General features: G+C 40.0%; 2 protein-coding genes across 11 annotated transcripts; one reads left to right on the forward strand and one right to left on the reverse strand.

Annotated features, from left to right (window-relative positions):
- Positions 1-127: 127 nt before the first annotated feature.
- LOC118357470 (outer mitochondrial transmembrane helix translocase) lies at positions 128-10322 on the reverse strand. Of its 5 annotated transcripts, none has more exons than XM_035734605.2 (10): positions 10204-10322; positions 5544-5729; positions 5314-5412; positions 4619-4739; positions 4295-4495; positions 4067-4173; positions 2359-2448; positions 2175-2225; positions 1953-2089; positions 128-1784 (listed from the first exon to the last, which is right to left on the reverse strand). In XM_035734605.2, the coding sequence occupies exons 2-10, from the start codon at positions 5715-5717 to the stop codon at positions 1664-1666; spliced, it is 1101 nt and encodes a 366-aa protein (XP_035590498.1). In that variant the 5' UTR covers positions 5718-5729; positions 10204-10322; the 3' UTR covers positions 128-1663. The 5 variants fall into 5 exon arrangements, with proteins under 5 accessions (XP_035590498.1, XP_035590499.1, XP_052334221.1 ...); XM_035734606.2 differs by lacking the exon at positions 10204-10322 and adding an exon at positions 10172-10195; XM_052478261.1 differs by lacking the exon at positions 10204-10322 and adding an exon at positions 7732-7903 and having other exon boundaries at positions 5314-5379.
- LOC118357469 (phosphatidylinositol 3,4,5-trisphosphate 3-phosphatase and dual-specificity protein phosphatase PTEN) lies at positions 9543-27932 on the forward strand. 6 transcript variants are annotated; one of them, XM_052478258.1, is made up of 10 exons: positions 9543-9843; positions 14884-14968; positions 18209-18253; positions 19624-19667; positions 19798-20036; positions 20402-20543; positions 21993-22061; positions 22468-22634; positions 22868-23092; positions 23306-27932. In XM_052478258.1, exons 2-10 carry the CDS (start codon positions 14907-14909, stop codon positions 23489-23491), a joined length of 1179 nt encoding a protein of 392 aa, XP_052334218.1. In that variant the 5' UTR covers positions 9543-9843; positions 14884-14906; the 3' UTR covers positions 23492-27932. The 6 variants fall into 6 exon arrangements, with proteins under 6 accessions (XP_052334218.1, XP_035590495.1, XP_035590493.1 ...); XM_035734600.2 differs by lacking the exon at positions 9543-9843 and adding an exon at positions 11365-12104; XM_035734601.2 differs by lacking the exon at positions 9543-9843 and adding an exon at positions 11368-12104 and having other exon boundaries at positions 22868-23083.

The raw sequence follows: 27932 nt of genomic DNA on the forward strand, positions 1-27932 counted from the left end.
GAATGAACCTATATCAAGTGATGCCATATTAACTCATGTTCTTCGACTGTATTTACCTTTTTATATTTCAGAATACTTTTCAGAGTATAGGAAATGTCAAGCAAATAAATTACATGACATCAAAAGATGTATTTGTGTAATATCTTTTAGCAGACACCAGAATGCAGGGTAATACAAACAAAGCACATTGGCCGATTTGTTAACTGAAAAAACATTATTCAATTAACATATTAGTCACAATCAGGAGCTTATCAACAATACCATTATTTAAAAGAAAAAAGCAAGCATATTTTATCGAAAAAAAAGTTTAAAAAATAAACACCAATCCCCAAAACTATATGTCCACAGAACTTGTCATTCAAGTAAACTATGAATTGGCAATCACACATTCAACAGATTTACAATTTCCAATGGCTGTTGCTTGTGGGAGATACTAGAAGTTTGTCATGAATAAATAATCAATCACCCAACAATTAAGCATCCTGGTCATCATAAGAGATAAACAAAAACTATAATGCTGTGTTCACATACTAGTCAGACACTAGTTGACATTTCCGACTTGCTAACTGGTTGAAGGCGGCACGTATATAACTACAACCAGTTAGCAAGTCTGACATTTCCGAGTTTCTTAGTTCCGACTAGCACATGAATGCAGCATAAGAGACAAACGGCACAGGAAGTATTCAAACAGTTTCTATATTCTACTGTTAATGAAACCTGGACTGAAAAGGGGACATACAAAGGACCTGAAAGCACAACAGACACACAACCTGTCACACAGGTTTCCTGATCTATTGAAGTTTTAAAAACAAAATGAAACTTGAATAATAAATGAATAAATACCTTAACATTAGCAGCTCACGATATTACAGCTCTAACCTACACCTATGTATTTAAAAGAAGGAAATGGAAGGCCATGACACTGTAATCTTTACCCCAAGCATCGTTGCATCGTGTTCTCTTCACAACATCCACAGCGATAATTCACTTTCGGTGAAAAGTTGAATTGCTCTTTCTGATATAGAAACTTTTATCATGCATGATAAAATGTAAGATCTAACGCATATAATTCAGACATCCGAGAACCACTCATTGTATAACATTTAGCTAATAGTCAAAGGATGACAGTGCCTACTAAAAGTAGCACATTTTATTACAGATGTTATACGAGCTAGTTTGATTAACAGCTTTCCTGAAAAAAGAATAATAATTCTAAATATACAGTACCAAAAGAAACATTTCATGTTCAGATAAAAATGCAAGGTGAAAGGCCCAAGGCTAAGTCAATATTGCTGTGTGTGTAATAAGGACGAGCATGTGTATTGTCAAACCTGAACGGATCCAAAGCTGTGCTCATATTTTGCAGTCTGAGAGCATGCTTCGGTGAGACCTCGGTTGAGCAGATATGGATAAGAAACTAACACCAACACAAGTATCATGTAACTCCTAACTTCCAAGATAATAAATTGCATTTTGACCAAAATATTTAATATAAATGCAATGAACCAAATGTTCTAAATTAATTGTTGAAGTAAAAATGTTACAAAGTGATACTATGATTGACATTACATTGTGTGCATCTCTTCATGGTTTCAATCAATACTCTTTATAAATAAGGAAAACATTTCCAGAGGCTTAATAGTTCTCTTTTGCACATCGAGTCTCAATCCATAGCAGCATGCATCAGTACGCTCTGTCCCCCTGCAGACTTGGACTTCCTCATCTTCTGGATGGCCCTCTGCATGTCTTGTTGCTGGATGGACCGGATGCAGTCCTCTTCTAGACTGGAGGAGGGAGCCAGGAGACAAAGAAAAGGTCAGTATATTGCTGGTAACTGCAGAAGGCACTGTAATTGTGTGACATCTCTAATCACCACGAATGCTCATATATAAGCGCCAATGTAAGACAGTGGTAATGGTCCTCGAGGAAGGGCTCAAAAAGGGGTGTGGTACCTGTCATTGGCATGGGTGTTATGGACAAAGTCCCGCACGCAGAGCAGAGCAGCGTCCCTACACAACTCTCGGAGGTCACTCCCTGAGAATCCATCAGTCTCCTTCGCTATCTCAACAAAGTCAACAGTGGGTTCAACCTGGGAAATGCATGGGGAAGTTTAGTGAAAACACACACTGCCAAAAAGCATAACTTAATTACCATGACTAAGACGTAGAACTTACATTTTCATTGTCCAATATGAGTTTCAAGATTTCTTCCCTCTGCCTGACATTCTGCAAGAAAACAATACTTTTTTAGCAGGAATTAAATACATTTTTAGGTAATCTCATATAGTACTGCATAATCATATCATAGAACATATTCATAGTACTGATAAACATGTGTACAGTTTGTGAATATACTCACAGGCTGATTAATGTGAAATCTTGTGGGCATTCTCCTCAGAATGGCAGAGTCGAGATCCTGTGGACGGTTAGTGGCCCCCATAATGATGACCTGCATGTGGAAAAGGTGAGAGGCAAGTGAGAAACAGATTTAACCAGACAGGTGTCACGTGATCCTTGTACAGTGGGGCAGAAAAGTATTTAGTCAGCCACCAATTGTGCAAGTTCTCCCACTTAAAAAGATGAGAGGCCTGTAATTTTCATCATAGGTACACTTCAACTATGACAGACAAAATGAGAAAAAAAATCCAGAAAATTACATTGTAGGATTTTTAATGAATTTATTTGCAAATTATGGTGGAAAATAAGTGTTTGGTCAACTACAATCAAGCAAGATTTGTCTCTCACAGACCTATAACAACTTCTTTAAGAGGCTCCTCTGTCCTCCACTCGTTACCTGTATTAATGGCACCCTTTGAACTTGTTATCAGTATAAAAGACACCTGTCCACAACGTCACACTCCAAACTCCACTATGGCCAAGACCAAAGAGCTGTCAAAGGACACCAGAAACCAAATTGTAGACCTGCACCAGGCTGGGAAGACTGAATCTGCAATAGGTAAGCAGCTTGGTTTGAAGAAATCAACTGTGGGAGCAATTATTAGGAAATGGAAGACATACAAGACCACTGATAATCTCCCTCGATCTGGGGCTCCACGCAAGATCTCACCCCGTGGGGTCAAAATGATCACAAGAACGGTGAGCAAAAATCCCAGAAACACATGGGGGGACCTAGTGAATGACCTGCAGAGAACTGGGACCAAAGTAACAAAGCCTACCATCAGTAACACACTACGCCGCCAGGGACTCAAATCCTGCAGTGCCAGACGTGTCCCCCTGCTTAAGCCAGTACATGTCCAGGCCCATCTGAAGTTTGCTAGAGAGAATTTGGATGATCCAGAAGAAGATTGGGAGAATGTCATATGGTCAGATGAAACCAAAATATAACTTTTTGGTAAAAACTCAACTCGTCGTGTTTGGAGGACAAAGAATGCTGAGTTGCATCCTGGTCCCTTTGTTTTTCTGCAAAGGGACCAGGACGACTGATCCGTGTAAAGGAAAGAATGAATGAGGCCATGTATCGTGAGATTTTGAGTGAAAACCTCCTTCCATTAGCAAGGGCATTGAAGATGAAACGTGGCTGGGTCTTTCAGCATGACAATGATCCCAAACACACTGCCCGGGCAACGAAGGAGTGGCTTCGTAAGAAGCATTTCAAGGTCCTGGAGTGGCCTAGCCAGTCTCCAGATCTCAACCCCATAGAAAATCTTTGGAGGGAGTTGAAAGTCTGTGTTGCCCAGCAACAGCCCCAAAACATCACTGCTCTAGAGGACATCTGCATGGAGGAATGGGCCAAGATACCAGCAACAGTATGTGAAAACCTTGTGAAGACTTACAGAAAACGTTTGACCTCTGTCATTGCCAACAAAGGGTATATAACAAAGTATTGAGATAAACTTTTGTTATTGACCAAATACTTATTTTCCACCATAATTTGCAATTAATTCATTAAAAATCCTACAATGTGATTTTCTGGATTTTCCCCCCTCATTTTGTCTGTCATAGTTGAAGTTGAAGTGGCCTCATCTTTTTAAGTGGGAGAACTTGCACAATTGGTGGCTAACTAAATACTTTTTTGCCCCACTGTATTTCATTCATGATGGACCCACCTGGCAGTTGTAATCAGTTTCCAGGCCATCCCACAAGCTCATGAACTGAGCCTTCATCATGGCTGTGGCCTCGTGGTCAGAGCTGGAACGGCTTCTCAGGAAAGAATCTGGAACAGAAAATTACAGGACCAACAGGAGGTGGTTATGATCACTACATAAACTGGCTTAACTGAAGTACCCAGACAAGATTTCAAAGTACTGTATACCAACGGTAAAATGAGCATTTACCAATTTCATCGATGAAGATGATTGAGGGCTGGAGCTTAATGGCTAAAGAGAAGACGGCAGCAGCCAGTTTCTGGGACTCTCCATACCACTTGTCTGTGAGGGTGGAAGGTTGCAGGTTGATGAAGCGGAAGCCAGCTTCCTTGGCAGTTGCTTTGGCAATCAGCGTCTTTCCACAGCCAGGTGGTCCATACAGCAGCACACCTGTTATCATAATGAATAGGTACGAGAAGTGTTAAAGACTGACGGTCTGTTGAACCTTCATATGCATTGTGTCTATCACTACCGGTCTCAATAAGCTAATATTTTATGAAACAAGAGACTCACCTTTTGGTGGCTGAAGCAGTCTGGATCCCTCAAACAAGTGTCTCTTCTGGATGGGAAGTATGACAGTGTCTTTCAGCTCAGTGATGACCTCATCTAGGCCAGCAATATCACTCCATGTGATCTATAGAGAGAGCATCACATTGGTTAGTTGTGAGGCATAAACATACACAGTGTACAAAACATTAAGAACACCTGTTCATTCCATGACAGACTGACCAGGTGAATCCAGGTGAAAGCTATGATCACTTATTGATGTCACCTGTTAAATCCTCCTTAATCAGTGTAGATAAAGGGGACGAAACAGCTTAAAGAAAGATTTTTATGCCTTGTGACATGGATTGTGTATGTGTGCCATTCAGAAGGTGAACGGGCAAGGCAAAAGATTTAAGTGCCTTTGAACGGGGTATGGTAGCAGGTGCCAGGTGCAACACTGCTGGGTTTTTCACACTCAACAGTTTCCCATGTGTATCAAGGATAGTCCACCACCCAAAGGACATCCAGCCAACTTGACACAACTGTGGGAAACATTGGAGTCAACATGGGCCAGCATCCCTGTGGAACACTTTTTTTCATGCATCAACGAATTGCGGGGGTACTCAAAATTAGGAAGGTGTTCTTAATGTTTTGTATACTCTGTAGAAAATTTTCATGAGGTTTTGGGTTCAAGAAATTGTGTATTGATGCAGCTCTCTTACCTGCATGGTCAGTGGGTCCACCAGATGTGCTGCGATGCTCATCTCATACTCTGAGAGCTTGACATTCTGCACACCAATCTGCTTCATGAGTTTCTCTGCCTAAAAACCCCAACTGTAAATAGCCATCTACCTTTGCACATTACAATACAGTCCCAACAAACATGATACATAATCCACAGAAGATGCTCAGAATTAAACAGGTCAAACTTGTCTATATTTGAAAACTTCACCTGTTTCTGTGCTTCCATTTTCTGTTTCCTTGTGGGATCAATGGCGTCAACCATCCACTTTATGGTGAAGTAGGTGACTGCACCAAATATAGTCAGTCGGAAGAGTAAACCAATAACTTCATTCCGGCCCAAGGGCCGGGCAACACTTTCAGTTGGAATCTCCTTCAACACCATCTTCTTAGATGTCTGCAGGATGGGGGAAACATTTTTTATTATCCCAACTTGATCACAGTTGAAATTGAACAATAAAGCTTGGCTAGTAGCTACTATGGCCAAAACTCCATCCAACCAAAACACTAAAAGGGCATTAGCATCATTTTCACAATTTCACAGAATTAGTAGTGTAGATGAAGGGGAGGAGACCGGTTTAAGGAGATTTTTAAGCCTAAAGACAAGTGAGACATGGATTGTGTATGTATGCCATTCAGAGGGTAAATGGGCAAGACAAAATATTTAAGTGTCTTTGAACAGGTTATGGTAGTAGGCGCCTGGCGCACCGGTATGAGTGTGTCATGAACTGCAACGCTGCTGGGTTTTTCACGCTAAACAGTTTCCCGTGTGTATCAAGAATGGTCCACCACCCAAAGGACATCAAGCCAATTTGGCACAACTGTGGGAAGCATTGGAGTCAACATAGGCCAGCATCCTTGTGGAAAGCTTTCGACACCTTGTAGAGTAAACTTTGTAGGGAGGGGATGGGTGCAACTCAACATTAGGAAGATGTTCCTAATGTTTGGTATACTCAGTGTATATATACTGAACAAAAATATAAATGCAACAATGTCAAAGATTTTGCTGAGTTACAGTTCATATGGGGAAATCAGTCAATTGAAATAAATTCATTAGGGCCTAATATTTGGATTTCACGACTGGGAATACAGATATGCATTTGTTGGTCACAGATAGCTTAAAGAAATGTAAAAAAATTGGCCTCAGGATATCGTCATGGTATTTCTATGCATTTAAATTGCCAACGATAAAATGCAAATGCCTTCGTTGTCCGTAACTTATGCTTACCCAAACCATAACCCCACCATGGGGCACTCTGTTCACAACATTGACATCAGAAAACCCCTCACCCACACGACGCCAGACATGTGGTCTGCAGTTGTGAGGCTGTACTGCAAAATTCACGAAAAAGAAGTTGGCAGCAGCTTATGGTAGAGAAATGAACATTCAATTCTCTGAAAACAGCTTTAGTGGACATTCCAGCAGTCAGCATGCCAATTGCACGCTCCCTCAAAACTTAATACATCTGTGGTATTGTGTTGTGTAACAAAACTGCACATTTGAGTGGCCTTTTTTTGACCGCACCACAAGGTGCACCTGTGAAATGATGCTGTTTAATCAGCTTCTTGATATGCCACACCTGTCAGGTGGATGGATTATCTTGGCAAAGGAGAAATGCTTACTAACAGGAATGTAAACAAATGTTTACACATAATTTGAGAAAAATAAGCTTTCTGTGCGTATGGAACATTTCTGGGATGTTTTATTTCAGATCATGAAACATGGGACCAACACTTTACATGTTGCGTTTAGATTGTTGTTCAGAGGAAAATCAATATTGACTGCTCTGGGCCATTTAAAAGTCTACCCCAAAAATATTTTACAATACAGACTATTGACAATAACTGAAACTGTGAAAAGAAGACTTGCTAGCTAGCTGTTTCACTTTGCGTGTTACAAAATCGAAAGCTTGACCTAACTCATTCATAGACGCCAACTACCTTTTTGCCTACTGATGATAGTATCTTCTGACCGCGGGTGTTTTGTTAAGATCTCAACGCCTGTTCTGAACATTAAAACGCTTGCGGTACGGCTTTGGAAACAACGTTTTTTATTTATGTACAACATAAATGTACACGTTATATATACAGTTGGGTCAGTTAAACTCGTTTTTCAACCACTCCATAAATTTCTTGTTGAACTAGGTTTGGCAAGTCGGTTAGGACAACTACTTTGTGCATGACACAAGTAATTTTTCCAACAGTTGTTTAACAGACAGATTATTTCACTGTATCACAATTCCAGTGGGTCACAGTTTACATACATTAAGTTGGCTGTGCCTTTAAACAGCTTGGAAAATTCCAGAAAATGATGTCATGGCTTTAGAAGCTTCCGATAGGCTAATTGACATCATTTGAGTCAATTGAAGGTGTACCTGTCGATGTATTTCAAGGCCTACCTTCAAACACAGTGCCTCTTTGCTTGACATCATGGGAAAATCAAAAGAAATCAGCCAAGACCTCAGAAAAAGAATTGTAGACCTCCACAAGTCTGGTTCATCCTTGGGAGCAATTTCCAAATGCCTGAAGTTATCACGTTCATCTGTACAAACAATAGCACGCAAGTATAAATACCATGGGACCACGCAGATGTCATACAGCTCAGGAAGGAGACGCGTTCTGTCTCCTAGAGATGAACATACTTTGGTGCGAAAAGTGAAAATCAATCCCAGAACAACAGCAAAGGACCTTGTGAAGATGCTGGAGGAAACAGGTACAAAAGTATTTGTATCCACAGTAAAACGAGTCCTATATCGACATAACCTGAAAAGTCGCTCAGCAAGGAAGAAGCCACTGCTCCAAAACCACCATAAAAATGCCAGGCTACGGTTTGCAACTGCACCTGGGGACAAAGATCGTACTTTTTGGAGAAATGTCCTCTGGTCTGATGAAACAAAAATAGAACTGTTTGGCCATAAAAACCATAGTTATGTTTGGAGGGAAAAGGGGGGATGCTTGCAAGCCGAAGAACATCATCCCAGCCGTGAAGCACGGGGGTGGCAGCATCATGTTGTGGGGGTGCTTTGCTGCAGGAGAGACTGGTGTACTTCACAAAATAGATGGCATCATGAGGAAGGAAAATTATGTGGATATATTTAAGCAACATCTCGACATCAGTCGGCCCTTGAGTTTGTTCTTAACCGACTTGCCTAATTAAATAAAAGGTTAAAAATATCAACAAAAACAAAAAATAAGTAAATACAATTTATCAAATCTCTATATAAATTTTTTTTAAAAACTAAATTATCTAGGCAAGTCAGTTAAGAACAAATTCTTATTTACAATGATGGCCTACACCGGCCAAACCCAGACGACGCTGGGTCAATTGTACGCCGCCCTATGGGACTCCTATTCACGGCCGGTTGTGAGAGTCTAGATTCGAACCAGGGTGTCTATAGAGATGCAGTGCCTTAGACCACTGTGCAAATCAGGAGCCTAAATATATATAAATAAATATATACAAATAAATATATACATACACACACAAACTTTAAAATACAAAAACACAGTCATGGCATAAAACATCACAAATCACCCAGAAAAAAAATACACTCCCCACAAATAAGTCCCCAATTAATACTTAAAAAACGAAAAGTTAAATTACTACACATTTATCAGGTTAGTGTTCCCACAAGGCCATATCTCCATGTTACAGCGCTTGTTTACACAAGACAAGAGGCGACCAGCTGTGCTAATTAGCTACCGTAGCATGCTCTGAACACCTGTGTATAAGCGTAACTCTGGAACTGTAGCGGAAGTGTAGTTTTGTCGGATCCATTGCTTTATGGATTTATGCAAAACTGCTACAGTAAGTTTATATGTTTTTTTATTTGAAGGATTCTTTCTCGCTGATGAAAGATAAGGGCCATGTGTTTTGAAAGCAATGATTATTGAAGTATCGGATTGTAGTTCACAAGAGGTAGAAGTGGGCGAAGCTAATGGCTGAAAACTAAGGCAGAATGCTTCAGTTTGAAAGCTAGGTTAGGGTTATACTGCGTTTAGACGAGGGACGTAAAAACCATCATACCTGTTGGCATAACGGATCAAGCATGTAAGAAAGGGGGTGACAGCAAAGCCAAGCCAACACACGGTATGTATGTGTTGTTATAGTGATTTCAGTAAACAATCAGTACAAATCAACATCGGTAGAAAACAATGCTACAACTGACGGCAGAAGATAAATATTTGAACTTTGGCGGCAAGTCCAGTCTACCGTGGCGGCTGACGGGATTCACAGCCGGCATTTACAGCCGGCATTTACAGTCGTGCTCTCATTGAAAACAATGACATCCGGTTTGCCATCTACCTCCTACTACCATGTAAACACGGCATTAGTATTCCCTCAAGGCCATATGTCATATCTTCACGTTACATCGCTTGTTTAAGGAAGACATAGGCGGCCACCTGTGCTAATTAGCCATCTACCGTGATCTGAACACCTTTGTTTATACCCAAGTTAGTTCGTCAACTGGAGGCACACACAGCTTGTGGCTCTGTGCAAAACTGCTACAGTAAGTATATTTTGTGATTCTGTCTTGCTGATATGAAAGAAGTCAATCTACTGATATGCCCCCTTTTCTAAACTACAGCGTCGGAATTGTAGTTCACATGGAGCCAAATGTGGGCGAATGTAACCGCTGAAAACCCTACAAATGGAGAACGGTTTTCGAGAGCTAGCTTTGACCTTCCAGTTAGCATGCAGCCTCTTGCCAAAATTAGTCGTTACTTTGTAGGGGGAAAAATCCTGCTAGCCCGGACACCTTGTGAAATGTGTTGGATTAATCCATCTATTTCTAATAAGAACATTTAACATATGTAGAAAAACAAATAACCCATCACCGTTTGCTCATGTGGACTGGTGTGACACTCACCTCGCGCTTCCGACTCTTACTCTTGTTCGGGAGTTGTCAGCATGAGGCTCGGCGTGATAGGTGCCCCCTACTGTTTTGGAATAGACACTAAAATAATTTCCTCAATATTTCTGTGGCATGGGACTGATGGAAAAAAACTACTCAATAAGTGTATGAATTGGACCATTTCCCTGTCAAACTGTAACGAGTCATTTTGGGTACCAGGGAAAATGTATGGAGTAAAAAGTACATTGTTTTCTTTAGGAATGTAGTAATGTAAAAGTTGGCAAAAATATAAATAGTAAAGTACAGACCGATGCAATTCAAGGTAAATAACAACACAAGTTAAACTAGATTTAATGAGGTGGCTACAACCCATATTGTGCAAAAGAAGGTACTCCCCTCTCATAAAACGTCATTTTTTTTATTGTTACTTAATGTGTATATAGGTACTTCACATCATGTTCCATGCAAATCTGACAGGAGGCGCCCTAACACAGCAAGTCCAGTGACCACAACTAGTACCTTGTCATCTACACTGGCTTACAAACTCCAGTCCGGGTAGAGAACTAGGAAAAGTCAAGATACTCACAATGCAACAACTGTGTTTATTTAGGTTTCCTAGTCTGTAATGCATTGTGAAAAAGGTGCATAATGTGCAACAACTCTGAAGTTGTCAAGTATCAAAACATTGAAATGGTGAGAGCAATGCATTGTGAGTGACATGTACTGTTTATTTTTGTTTCCTAGTCTATGCATAGTGAAAAGACAACAGACAATGTATTTATTCCTCATCAAATACACCTGCAATTTGCTCCATAGACATCTATTTTATACAATGCCATGACACAATGAAATGTACTTATTTAAAAAGGCTACATCAAATGCATCCAGCACATCGAGTATATAGTTGCACAACGCAAAGTCTCTGATTTGATTGTATACATATCAATGTCATGAATCATACATTAAATATTGGTAACTTCCCCAATTACAGTACCCATGTCCTTCCAACACCGATTAAAATAATTCATTCTAAATTAAATTATTCAATTAAAGAGACATTTAATGATAGCTTTGTCAATGTATTCTACACTATTTTACAATTTGTCGGAGAGACTTCTTTGATGAACTATTTTACACTGCGGCATAACGTTCTGTCCAATCGTAGCCCTTTTCAATTGGAACGGAACTTACGGAAGCCATGATGGAAGTTCGCGAGTGCAGCCTGGGGCTGGGAGAAACGAGTCAGTACTGGGAAAGGGACGTTTCAGGGAAGAACGACAGGCGTGTTGTAAAAAAAATAAAAATCGAACACATTGGTAGTCTTTGAACTGGAGGCTGTCAATTTTCCCTCAAAAAAAATTGTCGGATGACTGCTTTTTTTTTCTTTTTTAAAAGAATTGACATGCTATGCGCTAGCCATATCTAGCTACGTGTGTGCCGAGATCGAGTGTGTCAGTCACTTTTCTGGGCAAGGAACATCGGGGAGATTTCTCTCCACTTTTCTGGCATAATCACGGCGCTTTTGGCGAAATCAGATACTTGGTATTCTCTTGAAATACAACGCTCCGGGGGCTGGATAATTAATCACCTATTCATCTGGGGGGTTTTATGTGAAATTGCGGGACCTGTGAAGCCGGGCCTGTGGTGGAACGGAGTGAGGCCCTCCTTTATGACCTATCGGCAGCAAAAACTATTCTAGCTAGCACGGCTAGCTTAGCTAGCTGTCAACGTTTGACACCAACGGGATTGAGAGGAAGAAAAAGTATTGGCAACATTTCATACAAAGGCAACGATACTTTCTCTTAATTTAAAAACGTTAAAGACTCCTGCCACAGATATGGCTGCAATCATAAAGGAAATTGTCAGCCGAAACAAAAGGAGATACCAGGAAGATGGGTTTGACTTGGACTTGACTTGTATCCTTTTTGTTCAATGTCTGCAATATTAGCTAGCTACAGTAATGTGTATGTTCATCATTGTCTATATTAAATTGTTAGCTACTGTATCCAGTTAGCTAGCTACTGTAGCTAACACCTGGATGCCTATATTGATAATTTAACCTTTATCCATAAGATGATTAGCTAGCTAACGTAGTCGGTGAACATTACTTCGAATATATACATATCTCGTTAGCTAGTTAACGCTTTTAAATATATCGTGAAATAATAACTAACGTTAGGGAGCTAATGACACTAACCTACTCTTTGCTAAATTGCTATTTGATAAAGGTGTCTGTCCTGTTCAATTAAATGCAGTCTTGATGGCTAAATATATCCCATAACGTTAGCTAGCTAGCTAGTAGTTTGCACATCATCATGATTGAATGAGAGATTCAACATCATAACATAAGGAAAATGTATCTAGGCTAGCTAATGTTCTGTAGTTAATTGATGTTGATTATGTGAAGTCTTGATTCATTATTTGGTTGTCAACTGTAAATTGGTCAATTGGTTAGTTAGCTAATATAGCCAGCTAACTCCTGGATGGGGAACAAAGAGATCAACCTTTTGCGACGCATTGTTGCAGTTCTCTGGCCTACAAAATTATCTAGCAAGCTATAGCTAATGGATTAACGTTATATTCACAATCAGTGTTGCTGCTGCGAGCCACACAAAGACCAAAAGCATCGAATCATTATCAGCGTGAGGGGAAATGGTAATATTACTTGCTCATTAGTGGGATGTACCAATTTCATGGTGCTAGAATGAACGTAATCAGTAGACCTTTGGTTTGCTTGTCTTGATGTCTTAATGAGGTCAGCTTGTTTGTATTGATTTGAGCAGTGTCAGGGATAAAATGTTTAGTTATGAATGACCGAAGAAGAGCATTCTTTAAAAGACAAGTGTTCAGATGCTAGATTTGTCTGAAATGGGTCACCTAACCAAGGTATGCAATCAAATTGTGAAAGTATAGGTGCATGTAGAATGCACAAATTAAAGCCAGGTAAAGGTTATGAGCGATTGGAGGAAGTGCCGGGTACTATTGGCATGTTCAGTTGTCATGTCTTCTTGTCTTGCACTTGAAATGGTCAAAGCTATTTTTTTGTGCCTGTGGTCCCTTGGATCAGTGGTCTCAGAAAGCTCTGTGCATAAACTGGAATAGGGTTAGGGCAGGGGTTCCCATATATTTTCTGCACACGAATGCAAATTGATGTAAGAAAATGCAGGGGACCCCATTTGGAAACATTATATTCCCTAGTAAACGCCCTGTGTTCATATTCACAAAATTGTTGTTCCTGTAGGCTGTCCCAACATATTGTATAATGCCATTGGTTGACACTAAAAGGTTGTATTCTATACTCATTTTGAAGAGAAAGTTATTAATTTGTTTGATAAGAGTACAGATTTCTTAAGTGTACCACATTTACATTTTCCCAACCCCACATTTTGGAACCAAGGGGTTAGGATTTTCCTAACTAAGCAACTGTGATAATGTGTGAGTTAGATATTGTATGAGTGAAACGTGGTATTATAGCTAAATCACTTTGTTTTGTTTTGATATATCTATAGTGCTAGGCATTGTTGGTCAGTGTTTGGGAAGGCAATGTAGCCATGGTTGTTATGTAATGAATTCAGTTATAGGAATTGGCCTTAAAATTGTGATGAGATTTCCCATCAGCAGCAAGCCTTTCCCTCCACACTAGTAGCAGAGGTTTAGGCCTTAACTGACATTTGCCATTTGAAACTCCTCGTCTTCATTGGACTAGAAGAGGTTTTTGTAATAATATGTTAGGTTTTTAAAAAATATTTTATTATAGGCCTACGTCTGTGCTATTTAAGAATATGAAAATTCTACATTAATTTCCTAAATGGTGTTGCTGGAAAATGGCAGTAGGCCTTTAGACTACCTATGTTCTGGAACAATTTAATTGATTCCATTCAGCCCATTGACTATTTATTTGATAGGAACAGTTAAATGTGAGGCTCATGCTGACGTTGCGTTTGTCATTGCAGTAGTCTCGGGTACTTTTTGAGCATGATGTCATTGTGATGTTATGCCAGTTCAAATGTAAAGTACGCTATCGGAGGAGTTGAGCGTGTGACGAGACGGCTCGCGTCTCAGTAAATTAACAGTAATAGAATAATAATTTAGAGATCACGTTTTGTATTTCATATTAGCCTATTTCTGATGAATTATTTGACAAAATAGGTCATTTTCTTTGTATGATGAAATCAATTATTTTGTGCTTGGATATATTTCCCAAGTGACATGAGGAAATTAGACCGACGTGTGCGTTTATATTATACATATATCTAAGTGATGTAATGCTCTTTCGGAGAGATGATGGGAAGGGCGGGGGCAGTTGGCTGTGGCACAATGTGATTTATTTGGTGCCCTTGTGGGGCCTGGTAGGTTAGATGTCCGTCACTGGGTCTCGTAGAGAGAGCACCATCTGTTCCATATTACACATGCTCTGTCCTGGTCTCCATACAGCTCTGTCATGATTGGTCTGGCATAATAAGCAATGCATGTACAGTATGGTGTAAGATGTGATATACGATATCTATGTTTGGGCAAATCAAGGAGTTGTTTGTGTGTGCGACGGTTGTCGAGATGTGTGAATTGAATGACGATTGCTAGACAATCATAATTGTATGTGTATGTTGGTGATTAATATTGGCCTAGGTGTGATTCTTCCCTTTAGTCTCTGACCTCAGCAACCAAACTGCTGGTTTCTTTGATTCCTGCGTTCAGATATTTATCCAAACATAATTGCTATGGGCTTTCCTGCTGAAAGACTTGAGGGTGTCTACAGAAACAACATCGATGACGTAGTACGGTAAGTACTTAAAAAAACAAATGTGGATGTCAAAATAATGAAGGGGTTTCATAGAATGTAAATGACTGAAAAGGGTTACATGTAAATGAAAACAGCAGGTAGTTAACATGTCCTAACTACCTTAACCAAACCCATTCCATAACAGAATTTGCACAAACTTTGGTAAACTAGGCCTATCTTTGGTCTCATCTTGTTTCTCACGGATTATCATTATATGGGCAACAGTGGTAAGAATAGGATGTTTGAAATGCATTCTGTCATCCCAGCTGCAGAGGCTTACCTAATTAGTCAACTGAAACCAAAGGAGTGACCTGCAAGTCACCTGTGAACTTAACCTGACCCTGGTTGTTGTATTGTCCAAACAATTTCCTTCGATTTACGCAGGCTGTAGTAGACACAAAAAGTTGCTGGCTTTTTGAAATGTGAACAGAAAAAGCAGCCTTCGTCATTTCCCCGACACTGTAGTTTTTAGATGTGTTAACCAATCTGTTGAATAAATAAACCGACATAACGAACATGCCCTACTGATAGCAGTGTTCAATACTGCGACCAAAACAGTCGCATTTGTAACCGTTTGACTTGGCCGAGCGACACACATTTTTAATTGGTCACAAGGGTGCCAGTATTTATTATTATTTTTTTTTACCTGGTCACGTTTAGTCTTTGGTTCACAATTAGCTTTTATTTATCATGATTTATTCAAACAGTAATGTTCAGTTGACCAACAATAAACCAACAACGGCACGGGAATGCCCCTGGGCTCAACATACAGGGGCGATTTTGGAAACCCTACGGGCCAGTCGATCATCCCCGTCAGAGGCCCGCTTGGGCCAGTGAGAAAAATATTGTAATAATGCAATTTTTATTCTAGGCTATAATTGCTAAGAAAACAGATGGATTCCCGAAGTGTTCGTTAGGTCTGTTTATTTATCACACGCTTGCTGCGCACACACAGCCTATAGATAATCTGTCAGGCAAAGAGAGCGCGCAGCTCTCCCAACAGCTGGTTGTTGCGTGGAGCAAAGACCAACAGCGGTAATGGTAGGAAAGATGCTCCAAGAATGGGTATTTAAAAAGTTTGAAGTCTTGGTAGAATATTTGCCAAGTACAATTAGGTCATCATAGAAGAGCCCACCTTCAAAATAAGACATTTCCTCTGGGCTCTTTTGTCCTTGAAAAGTAATTTATGGTAGCTGATTTTAGAAGTTCTATTGCCACAATTAACTTATTTTGTGGTTTTATTTCTAATCAGTTTTTCTGAGGGTAGTAGGCACTTTCATTTGTTTCACGCCGTTTCAATTGAAGGGTGTTGCACTAGTCCGTTGTGGTAAATCCATGTGCCGTTATTATGAGCATCACAATATCAAATGTTGGCTTCAACTTAATTTTCCATACAAAGTGTTCCATTACAAAGGATACCCAGATTTTTTGTGTGTTGCCTTCTCATTTTAAAACATGATACAGTAACCCCTCAACTCTTAAACATCTGAAATGGCGAGACTGACTAGCTCGGACAGATAAAATTAGTGTGATGGGAGCATGCTGCCTATTTTGTCAGGCAATGCCCACATTATTCTGACATATTTTAGAATGTAAAAATGGCAATGCATAATGCCATTGGATAGGCCTATTTAAAAATGCATTATTCTTAGTGGTAATGCATACTTATTTTTTGTTGCATACATTGGAGGGAGCTTTTTTCTTTAGGCTATTACAGCAATGACATATAAAATGTAGGTCGTTGACGATTTCAATTAAGTGCTTGGAAAAGTCCTTGAAAATCCTTGAATTTGACATGCCAATTTCTGTTTGAACCCTGTATAGGCTACTTTCTCAGCCCGCAAGTGAAATATGAAAATCACCTGCTTTTGAAATTATGCACACATCATTCGCTTTCCTGTCAGGTCTCGACCCGGGCTAAAGCTACCCTGTAGCTTTAAGTTGACACTGGCAAATTTACCTGAATGTCAAGCCCTGCTGTGTGTGGTGCATGTTGGGCCTATACATTACCACTTTGTGTAGCCGTTAGCGATACTAATGATGGCCTAACTGTTTTCAGATAGATGAAAAGGCAATTAAAATGTAACTATAAAATAGCCTTTATGCCTACCTGGCAGAATCATGATTATGTGCTACATAAATGGATACTGGATTGATGCGCAAGTGCGCTATAAGAAATACTGCTAGCCCAACACAGGTACTCACGCTATAAGAAATACTGCTAGCCCAACACTGGTGCTCACGTTATAAGAAATACTGCTAGCCAAACACTGGTGCTCACGCTATAAGGAATACTGCTAGCCCAACACTGGTGCTCACGCTATAAGGAATACTGCTAGCTCAACACTGTTGCTCACGCTATAAGAAATACTGCTAGCCCAACACTGGTGCTCACGCTATAAGAAATACTGCTAGCCCAACACTGGTGCTCACGCTATAAGAAATACTGCTAGCCCAACACTGGTGCTCACGCTATAAGAAATACTGCTAGCCAAACACTGGTGCTCACGCTATAAGAAATACTGCTAGCCCAACATTGGTGCTCACGCTATAAGAAATACTGCTAGCCCAACACTGGTGCTCACGCTATAAGAAATACTGCTAGCCCAACACTGGTGCTCACGCTATAAGAAATACTGCTAGCCCAACGCTGGTGCTCACGCTATAACAAATACTGCTAGCCAAACACTGGTGCCCCCCCCAGCCTTATTTTTGCAGTCATTAAGTATCATTTTGTCAAATTCTGCTCTCTAGAGGATTTTGCAGAAAAAAAACACATGGTACTTTGAAATCTTCAATAAATAAATGTTGCACTTTATTTGAAGTCTCTTTTTTGCTGTTACAGTAAATCTATCCAAATCAATGTAAGAACACAAGGGCTACGTTAAAAGATGGCTACTCATTGTTAGCCAGGTTCTGGAAGGAATGCAGACACATTATGGGGGACAGGCCAGGCCTTTATCAAATCTAAAATAAAATCTGGTGCGACCAAATCATGCGCTAGTGCCACCAGCTGAAAAAGTTGGTAGCACCAGTGTCGCCATTGGGGAAAAAGTAGAACCCTGGATAGTCAATGTTGTCACACTATTATTGTGCTTGTCTGAGAGCCTGTCAGTCTGCCCCTATGACATGCTGTCATTACACTCTGCAAGTTAGTGTTGAAAGGTTTAGATCGGATCCGAATCTGTGAAAAAAATTGTGCCGGATGGAAAAGTAATTCTCCTCCCTTTCTCTCCTCAGGTTTCTGGACTCTAAACACAAAAATCATTACAAGATATATAATCTGTGAGTACCCTGGTGTCTGACTATTTTGCTTGTGCATATGCAGTATGGTCAGTGGCGGTTGCTCTGCTGCAAAGTTATGTCTGATGCATGCAGAAAATGTCTGTGGAGTATAGGTCCGGAGGAAGAAAAGTCCTCATGTTTTTGAGAATGCAAACCGCAGTAGCCACTTATTTGCCTTTAGTCATCAGTGGTTCTTGATGGATAGGCCTAGGCATTGTGATGAAGGGGTAGAACAATCATATCATGGTAACCTTTGGCATAATTTTACCCTGGAAAGGGAATTTACGACAATGTCTTCCTCACTCAGTATGAAGTCGTTTAGTTAGTAGACTGGCATTAACCGAATGACTCACTGCGTGCTACAAAGATACTAAAGACCACAGGTTTCTCATTAACCAGGTTTCCATCCAACTTTTTTTTTAAATGTGAGTAGTAAAGTATATGCCGGATAAAATGTCACGAAACAGCAAGTCTATCGGTGAACTTTCCAAATGTCGACAAAACAAAATACGCTAGAAAAGGTGGGATTTTTTTAAATGCACAAATATTGATAAAATAACCATATTGAAGTAAACTTGGGAGTCATACAATGATATATTGTGTGGTCCTCCCACTACAAGCTTGCAGCTTATTATGCTACAGATAAGTTAAGATGAACTTCACAGGGTGGTGAAAGTGAACGTTGATGAGATTTGATGCTCCTTTCCAATAAATATAGAAGGTCTTATTCTGGTGACATCATTATCAATTCAGGGCTGCTTTTTGACAAATAAACATCTTGCTATTTTTGTCTATAATAATATCATCTTGTATGCTATATTCACACTATCTGTGAGCTGTTGGCTATAATGTGTGTGCCAAGACCATATTCTTTTTTTGTGTGTGTGACAAAAGCATCAGTATTGTTAAAAATACGATTTGAAACCCATTTAACTTGTATTTTTTGTTTGGTACATGGGAATTTAAGTTATTTTACGTGCATTACATCATCATGCACAGCCTTTTATCCGCAACCATTTAAATTCTGGTGGGAAAATTCTCGTTGTTTTTATGCAGATTTAAAAAGTAAAATAATAATAATATTCTCCTGAAAATCTGTTGGCAATTGGATGGAAACATATCTACTGGTTAACAACATTTCTCTTATTAGTGGTCATTAGAATCAGAGGGGAAGTAGACACAATATACAATTAACAGTTTTTCATGAATCTGTGTGGAAGTTGAGGTTGCAGTTGCTGTAACACTCTAGCACACATCAGAGGGATCTTACATCAACATGTAATACGCTGACAGGTTGTACAAAAGAAAGAAGGCGGCTGTTTGAATCCCAGTATTATAACAACGTATTTTGTTTGTCCCTTTTTTTATAGGTGCGCTGAGCGACATTATGACGCAACCAAATTCAATTGCAGAGGTTAGATATTACATCAGAGTGAAACCATTATCACTGTCTTTCAGGCAGTCGGTGAATGAATCAATCTTTCACTAAAAACCCACGTGTGACGATAACTAACTGAGCCCGGTCTCTGTCTGTCTCTCTCCAGTTGCACAATATCCGTTTGAGGATCACAATCCGCCCCAGCTGGAGCTGATCAAACCGTTCTGCGAAGATCTTGACCTTTGGTTAAGTGAAGACGACAATCATGTGGCGGCGATTCACTGTAAAGCTGGAAAGGGACGTACGGGTGTCATGATCTGTGCTTACCTATTACACCGGGGGAAGTTCCTCAAAGCACAAGAAGCTCTCGACTTCTACGGCGAAGTCAGGACCAGAGATAAGAAGGTACATTTTTTTTTTATTGTTCCAATCTGGCCGCCCTACTGTTATGGAAACTGATCCATCACCATTTTCTAGTTGGCTCATTCAACCCCTTTGATCTCCACTCAAACTCGTGCCCAGGTCATTTTCAACTTACCTTGCTGGTAAGATAAGGGTTAAACAGATAAAATGATGATAATGTCAACACCATAGACCTGTTCATCATGGGTGTTGCTAGTATCGCTAATCTTTGTTTTAATTGTAGGCTACATGATGAATAGTTGCAGGCTTTAACATTTTTTAGGATCATATAAAGGCTTGTCGTCATCCCCTTTACTGCCAGTGAAAATCTTCAGTTTCACTAAGTGTTTCTCTTTCCCATTCCACAGGGAGTAACGATCCCCAGTCAGAGGCGGTATGTCTACTACTACAGCCACCTTCTGAAGAACCAGCTGGAGTACAAACCAGTGGCTCTGCTGTTCCACAAGATGGTGTTCGAGACGGTGCCCATGTTCAGTGGCGGAACGTGTAGTAAGTGCTTTCCCCTTGTCATTGGTCTCAATCCTATTTCTTTCCTGTATCCTGTCTTACCTTGGGCTTGTGTGCTACTGGCTTTCACACACTTTCACAATGTGATCTTCAGTTGATTGTCCTGCCCCTATCCTCTGTTTTGCTCTGCACAGCTTTGGTTCTCGATGTTGCATGTTTTCTTTTGTTTGTTTTTTTCCGATTTTTCTCCATGCAACACTGACATTAATCACAGTGGAGTGTATCGTTTTGCAATTATGGTTATGCTAGTCAAAACAACATGGTGTATTGTCACTGGTATTATTTGCTTGGCTCACTGGTCATTTGACTTGGCTGCATGCATCATCAGATAAGGGAGTTTATACCTTGCTGGATAGCCAGAAGATGACTACAGGCCTATAAGGACCTATGATATAACAACCCCCTTTGCTTGAGTCTGTCGTCAGTGGCTGCTCTTGTCAGCTGTGTCTGGCATTTCACCTCTTCACTTCCTTTGTCCACATTTTTCTGACACTTCCACTGCCCCTTTAGCGGGCCCTACAGGGATGACCTATTGCCTGGGGGAAGTGAACTGAGCAGTTGCTCTGAGGTTGCACCTTTGGGCAGGTGATATTTAAAAAAAAAAATAGAGAAAACGACTAAGCAACAAAGAATTCCAGTAGCCAAAAACTGATCTTTCTGGTTCCTCCCCATTGTTTAAGCGAAAGACGAACAACTTACGGCAGGCAGTCTGGCAAGTTGAGCCTGCTCTGAGATTCATTTGACTGATAACAACCAAAATACAAAGAATTCCAGTTATCATATTTCTGATTCATCCCCACTGTGTGTGGGGAATAGGCAAGCAATATATGACACTTCTTCCTGTAAAAAATGAATTGACATTTTCGGGCAAATCAAAACATACTCCTGACTGCTCGATTTGGCAAGTGCCTTTCAGACTTTGTCAATCTCTGGCCTAATTATGAACACACAAACACACAGCATGATGTGACCCCCCACCCTATGTGGTCAGTTCCCATGACACAACACACAACATTTGAAGTGGTTTAATTTAATCAACACCCAAGCACCCGTCCCTCTCCTTTTTATAAAATCTTAGTGAGTAGCAGCAATGTAAAGATTGTGTTTTCTGTCAGTTTCTTAGAAAAATGTCAGCTGCTGCTTATTTAGGCCTATATGTTAGGAGATGCATTAACATGAATAATAGGATTGATTTTAAGGGCCATTATGTAATTGTTATTATACTGGTTAAGCTCCTAATAACTTGACAACAGGAAGTTGCTGTTCGCATGTGGAAATGGTGAGTAAGGATCGGTTTATGGGTGGTTGTAAGCCTGTATACAGTATGTTTGTACATAGCCCTGGTGATAACGCACCCACCCACTCCCTCCCCAAGCCCAGGCAGGGCAGCAGAACTCTGTGTTAATCTCTTTTTTTTTCTCTCTCTCTAAGGGGACACTTCCGTTAAAAACAAGAGTGAGCAGATTCCACATGGTTTCAGAAAAGGGAATTGGCACTGGGGTAATAATAAGCAGCTTTCATCCAATGTTTACATGTTGACTAGGAGGTTGTTGTAGATTTAGAAGTCCGTGTTTGTTGGAGTCGGTAGAACTTAATATGGTAACAATCAACTCTGCATCCCGCACAACCCAGTGGACTGATTCTAGACTAGAAGTGCTCCCTTAAATGAGCTTGGCTTTGGTCAACTCTTCTCTTCTTAGGGCCCTTATCGCATGTTACTGTAACAGTCTTTTCTATATTTAATATTCCTGGCAGTGGTACTATGTAATTCTGTCCCTTTCTCTGCTGTCCTCTTTTCATAATTTGCCTAGATGTAAATAATAGATACCCGGTTGTAGTTGCTGTGCTGTGGTCTCTCCACCCTCCAGGAGAGTGACTGGCGTTAACTTGTTGTGCCCCCCCACAGATCCTCAGTTTGTGGTGTACCAGCTGAAGGTAAAGATCCACACGTCCAACCCGGTGAACACACGTCGGGAGGAGAAATACGTGTTCTTTGAGTTCCCCCAGCCGCTGCCTGTGTGTGGAGACATCAAGGTGGAGTTCTTCCACAAACAGAACAAAATGATGAAGAAGGTGTGGTTCCTGATTTATATGATTTAGATTTTTATGTGCATATTAAATGAGGTGTTTTTAGCAGCCTATTCCGATTCATTATGAGGAATGTCAGGATTTAACTGAAAAACACGTTCTGATTTTAGATTGGAGTATAGCCTACATTTGTTTTGCGGTTGAGATGATGTAACTGCTTTTTGGAGTCATGTCTTGCCTTTATTCACCCCTCCCTCCCCCATGTATTTTTCCATCAGGACAAGATGTTTCACTTCTGGGTGAACACCTTCTTTATCCCTGGACCAGACGAGAAGGTGGAGAACGGGACATTACCGAAGGAGCAGGAAGGAATCCCAACCACAGGAGGAACGGGAGACAACGACAAGGAATGCCTGATCCTCTCACTGACGAAGAACGACCTGGACAAGGCCAACAAGGATAAAGCAAACAGATACTTCTCCCCCAACTTCAAGGTCAGTCAGGTGATTGAGACTTAATTTCATTGGGGGGGGGTACCCTTTTGATTAGTAATTGGGAAATAATTTGACTGTGCCAACGTAATTGCTCTCATGAACTTTTGCCGCAGTTCAGAAGAGCAAATCATTGTAATTAGATTCAAATGTTTCCGCTTGGTATAGCTCTTGTTACCATGTTTCAGAATGTGGATAATGATGTTGTTTTCTCTGGTATTACAGGTGAAGCTGTACTTTACCAAGACTGTGGAGGACCCCTTCAACTCCGAGGCCAGCACTTCCACCTCGGTAACGCCAGACGTTAGTGACAACGAGCCTGACCATTACCGATACTCTGACACCACAGACTCTGACCCAGAGAATGAACCGTTCGACGAAGAGCAACTCACACAAATAACAAAAGTGTGAGAGATTTCTATGGGATGTGAAAAAGAAAGAGGAAAAAAATACTGCTTTCAGGGGGAAAAAAGGAGAACTTGAATATAAACTGAAAAGCAAGTACTTTTTTCCTCACCAACCTATGGCAGCAAGACATTTGCGTCATGGAAAATGCCACCAATTTAAGAACAATAATGCTGACCAATTTTATTTTATTTTTTAAAAACTTTTTTGCCCCGCCCCCACTCTTTCATCCGAAAAGTATTGACACCGTTGTTGAGTGGAAAAAGGTTCAGTAGCTGTAATGTAATATACCTTTTTGGTTGTTGTCAAAAACTAGAGAAGATTTCCACGATCAGGAGATGGGAGATCTGGTATTGGAGAGGCTTATTGGAAATCTACATTTGGCTGCTCCATCTCCTTGTGGAAACCAAGGCCAGTGCTTCTGTCACTTTCTCCCCCTTCATCCATTGTCCTCCACCACGCCCTTACCCCCCCCTTTCATCCTACCTACTGTGAATGCTCCTTGTGCTTTTTGCAGGCTGTCTCACATGAGTTTGTGCAGTATAAACTGCATGTTAGAATTTCTCCAGTTTAATTTTGATTATTGTTATTGTCATTATTATTAAGCTACATGACATCTAACCAATGTCCATTCCTTCTACCATTTCTGTTCAAGGTATGCAGAAAAGCAGTATCCCGTGTATTGTTGATGTTTTTATGTTAAGATAAATAATATAACAGAGAACTGCAGGGAAGCCAGTGTTGCAATAACGTTAACACTATAGTTAAACGACAAACAGTGTGCATGTTATTGGAATCGATGTCCATCTTGTTTAATAAATTGTATACAATGTTTTTCAACAACAAAAAACTAAGATTTCTAAAGTCATTTAAGATCTGATTGTATTTAGCCAGGAGGTCAAAAATGACATACTTTATTCTCATGGTATCTGCAGGCATGATTTCAGTCTTTTGGCAAGCCATTTAGAATGGCCTTGTGTTTTTATGATACAGTACATGGCGTTTCCCCTCGTTTTAATGGTAACCAGATAGTTTTGGGGATCATCACAGAAGACAATAGTACAGAGTGCTGACTGACTTGATGGTTCATGTTTTGAATTAGTGACTACTTCAGTGTGTCATGTGCTTATAGAGGGGTAAGCTGTTCCAAATGTGTACCTTTTAACATGCCGTACTAGAACATGTATCAAAACCTGCATTAGTGATTTTGTCGGTTTCTCCTCAGTCTCTAGAAAATGTTGTTTTTGTTGTTGTTGACAAACTGCACTTTTGACATCTTAGTATGTGTCTGGACCCACCAGAAGTGGTGGTGATGGTGACCTACTCTTAGTTCAGTAAGGCCCATAGGCTTAGAGCTGATGCTTGGTCAGAGACCGTGGGAGCAGAGGTATTGAATGTAAAGCGTTGTCTCTGAACCGATCCAAGGGTGTTAATGCAGGTGTTGATCAACCCAGGAGTGGATAATATGTGAACTTAGGCGCTCTAGGTATCTTTCTCTTGTGAAATCAGATCTTTGGCTCCTTGACTGACTTGTTTGCAGCCTTATCGTACTTGGTCCAATGAGATCCGGATCACTTGTTGGCAATTCCACGGAAACCGAGTGATGCTGAGACTCAAATTGTTCACTTTATATGTCAAACAAAAACCAAATGATTGGAAAGTTCAACAAACCATACAACTCTATGCACAAGGACTACTTAACGATTTCCACAGAAAAAGTTACAAAAACACATTTACTTGAAGGACAAGTGCAGATGTAAAGTTTGGTAACAGAATGATTGCACCAACATCACAAATCATTCTGTTACCAAGCTTTTTCTTCAAGTAAATGTGTTTTTGTCAAATTCAGTGGAAATGAAGTAGTCCTTGTCTATAGACTTGTATTGTTTGTTTAACTTTGCAATCATTGGTTTTTGTTTGACATTCTAAGTGAAAACTCTTAAGACTCTGCATCACTCTGTTACCGTGGAGTTGCACTTGTATATCCAACAAAAGGTGCTTACAAACTGCCAAACTGCATACTTAAGATCAATAATAACAACAGAGCCAAGAATCTGTTCCAATCATATGGTGCAAGTAATTTCAGTGGCACACACTACTTCTGTGTGTGAGAACTGTTAACGTGCACGCCCACGTGCATACTTCTGCAGTCGCTGTCCCTTACTGGCTGGGGTTCTTTTTCAGTTTTTTTGTTCTGTTCTTTTCCTTTTTACAAACAGGTTTCATTTCGTGGAGGAATGAGAATAGTGCAGCTACAGATTTTACAGAAAGTCTTGTGCTTGCTTCAGAAATATATACAAATCCCTAAACTATATGAGCATATTTAATTATGCATAATTTCTTTTAAGCATGCCAAAAGAAAAAGTAACACCTGACCTGTGGCATGCTACGGGCCAGACCAAAAATCTTCAGTCTCTTGGGCAGGAATCTTCAGTGGGTAGTGATGTAAGCTGCCTTTTCTTGTACTTTTGACATTAAGGCTTCCCTCTTTTCACAACCCCATCACACATTGTTTTATCTCGACTTGTTTTTTTTTAGAATGAATACTTTCCCTAGGTGTTGAAAGGAGACACTTCTTCATTGCAAAATGTACACTAGCTAACCCAGGAACACTCAATCTAGATGTTATATTTTTGTTTACATTTTATTACTTCACTGAAAACCTGCCAAAAGTAAGCTTATTTTATTCAACATTTTCTTTGTTCTTGGAGGCGGGGCCTATGGAGGTATTCTTTGCCTTACTTGAAGTTGACAATGCTTACTCTGCTACTGCTTTGAAATCTACCATTCTGCCCAAGCACTGACTTGATAGTTCAAGTACTTATTTAAAGCTACTATTAATAGAGCAACATATTGTACTAGACTTTTGCACTGTTACAGGTTTTTGCAGGGTTTCAGTCAGTGGTCCACAGTATTCCCCCCCCTCCGTTGTTCCCCTCAGTAAAACAAATGCCTTGCAATCAGTGAAAGAAGGTGGAATAACATGGCTAGTTGTACCTTAATCTTGTATCCATGCATCCCCCCCATAGAAACCAAAAGGTGTTTGAATGAAAAATGTCCTGACCCTTTTATTATATAAAAATAAACTCTGGAGGAAAAAAATGAATAAACTATTTATGACAGTATTCTGTTAAATACACTCTGCAGGTAGTATTTATTTTTAGCCCGATTAGTAGATCTGGATCATATGCTTACTATTTTGGATGTTCAGCAGCTTAAATGTATGAATCTATTCAAGGGCATCTCTGTTAACGAGCTTATTTTAAAGTAACTGTCCAGTGAAATTCAAACTTTTTCAAAAGTTAACTCCTATCCATATAATGTTGACTCGTCTTATACTCATTTGTGGCAAAAGCATACATTGGAAGAAAAAAATACTCAACACCTAAAAGTTGTCTGCCTGTTTAAAACAATGCTTGCCATTTCCTTATAGAGAATGTCATCCTGCCTTATTGGCTGAGCTGTCCAATCAGCTGTCTACTTGCATTTGATATTTTTAATGACCGGTATATGCCCACACCATTCTGTTGGGGTACGCCCACACCATTCCAACACAGAGAAGCTACTTTTTAACATGCTTAATTACCCTTTTTTTTTTTCAAGGAAAAGTACATCATTTGTAGAAATCTGGAAACACTGGACAGTTACTTCGAGTTAAGGCCATAAGCCATCCCCTAGACATCTGTAGCCCCACTTGAAAAACATTTTGCCACAGTACCTTAACATAAAGTACAAATATAGTAAAGGGGAAACCTACGGGAACCATTTTTATATGGCACGGGCTAAGACCTGTGGAGTTCACGGGCAGCATCAAAAATAATTAAGTTTCAGCTCTAAAAAAAAAAAATTAAAATCATCTTAAAAGGTGCCAGTGTGTAAGATTCATGTCACTCATTTTTAGCTGATTTGTGCAATATGTTATGATGCCTGTCTGTGGTTGCCACAAAGTGCCTCTTGTTTACTATTTGAGAAAAATAAATAAAAAAAACGTTTTTTAAAAAAGTGCTTGTTAAATACTGTTGTAGGACATGTCATGCATGCAGATGGAAGGGGTGCAATAAATCAAAATAGGCTTTACCTGCAAAAGTGGGCAGGGCTAGCTGCCTGGTTCCTGCCACTCGCCATTTTTAGGATTTTTTTTCTCCCTGGGTTTAATTTTGTGCAAAGGTATGTTAACTCACTCTATTTTCAGTCTTTAAAAAACAAAAAACAAAAAAAACAGCCTTATTCCATTTCAGCCTGTTTGGATACTATTGTGCTGTGCAACAGTTGCTCTGTGTGTAATGCTATGCACTGAGAATACACAACCAACAATGTACGGAAAGACTTGTACAGGTTATAATTATGCTCATACAAATCAGATGTCTGTTTGTTATTGTATGTGTAAACTGCCCATTATCTTAGTGTTATAAACTTCACGTAAGTCCAATAAAGTCTCATTCTTGTC

This window comes from Oncorhynchus keta, chromosome 24 (genome assembly GCF_023373465.1).
Source record: "Oncorhynchus keta strain PuntledgeMale-10-30-2019 chromosome 24, Oket_V2, whole genome shotgun sequence".
Classification (NCBI taxonomy): domain Eukaryota; kingdom Metazoa; phylum Chordata; class Actinopteri; order Salmoniformes; family Salmonidae; genus Oncorhynchus; species Oncorhynchus keta.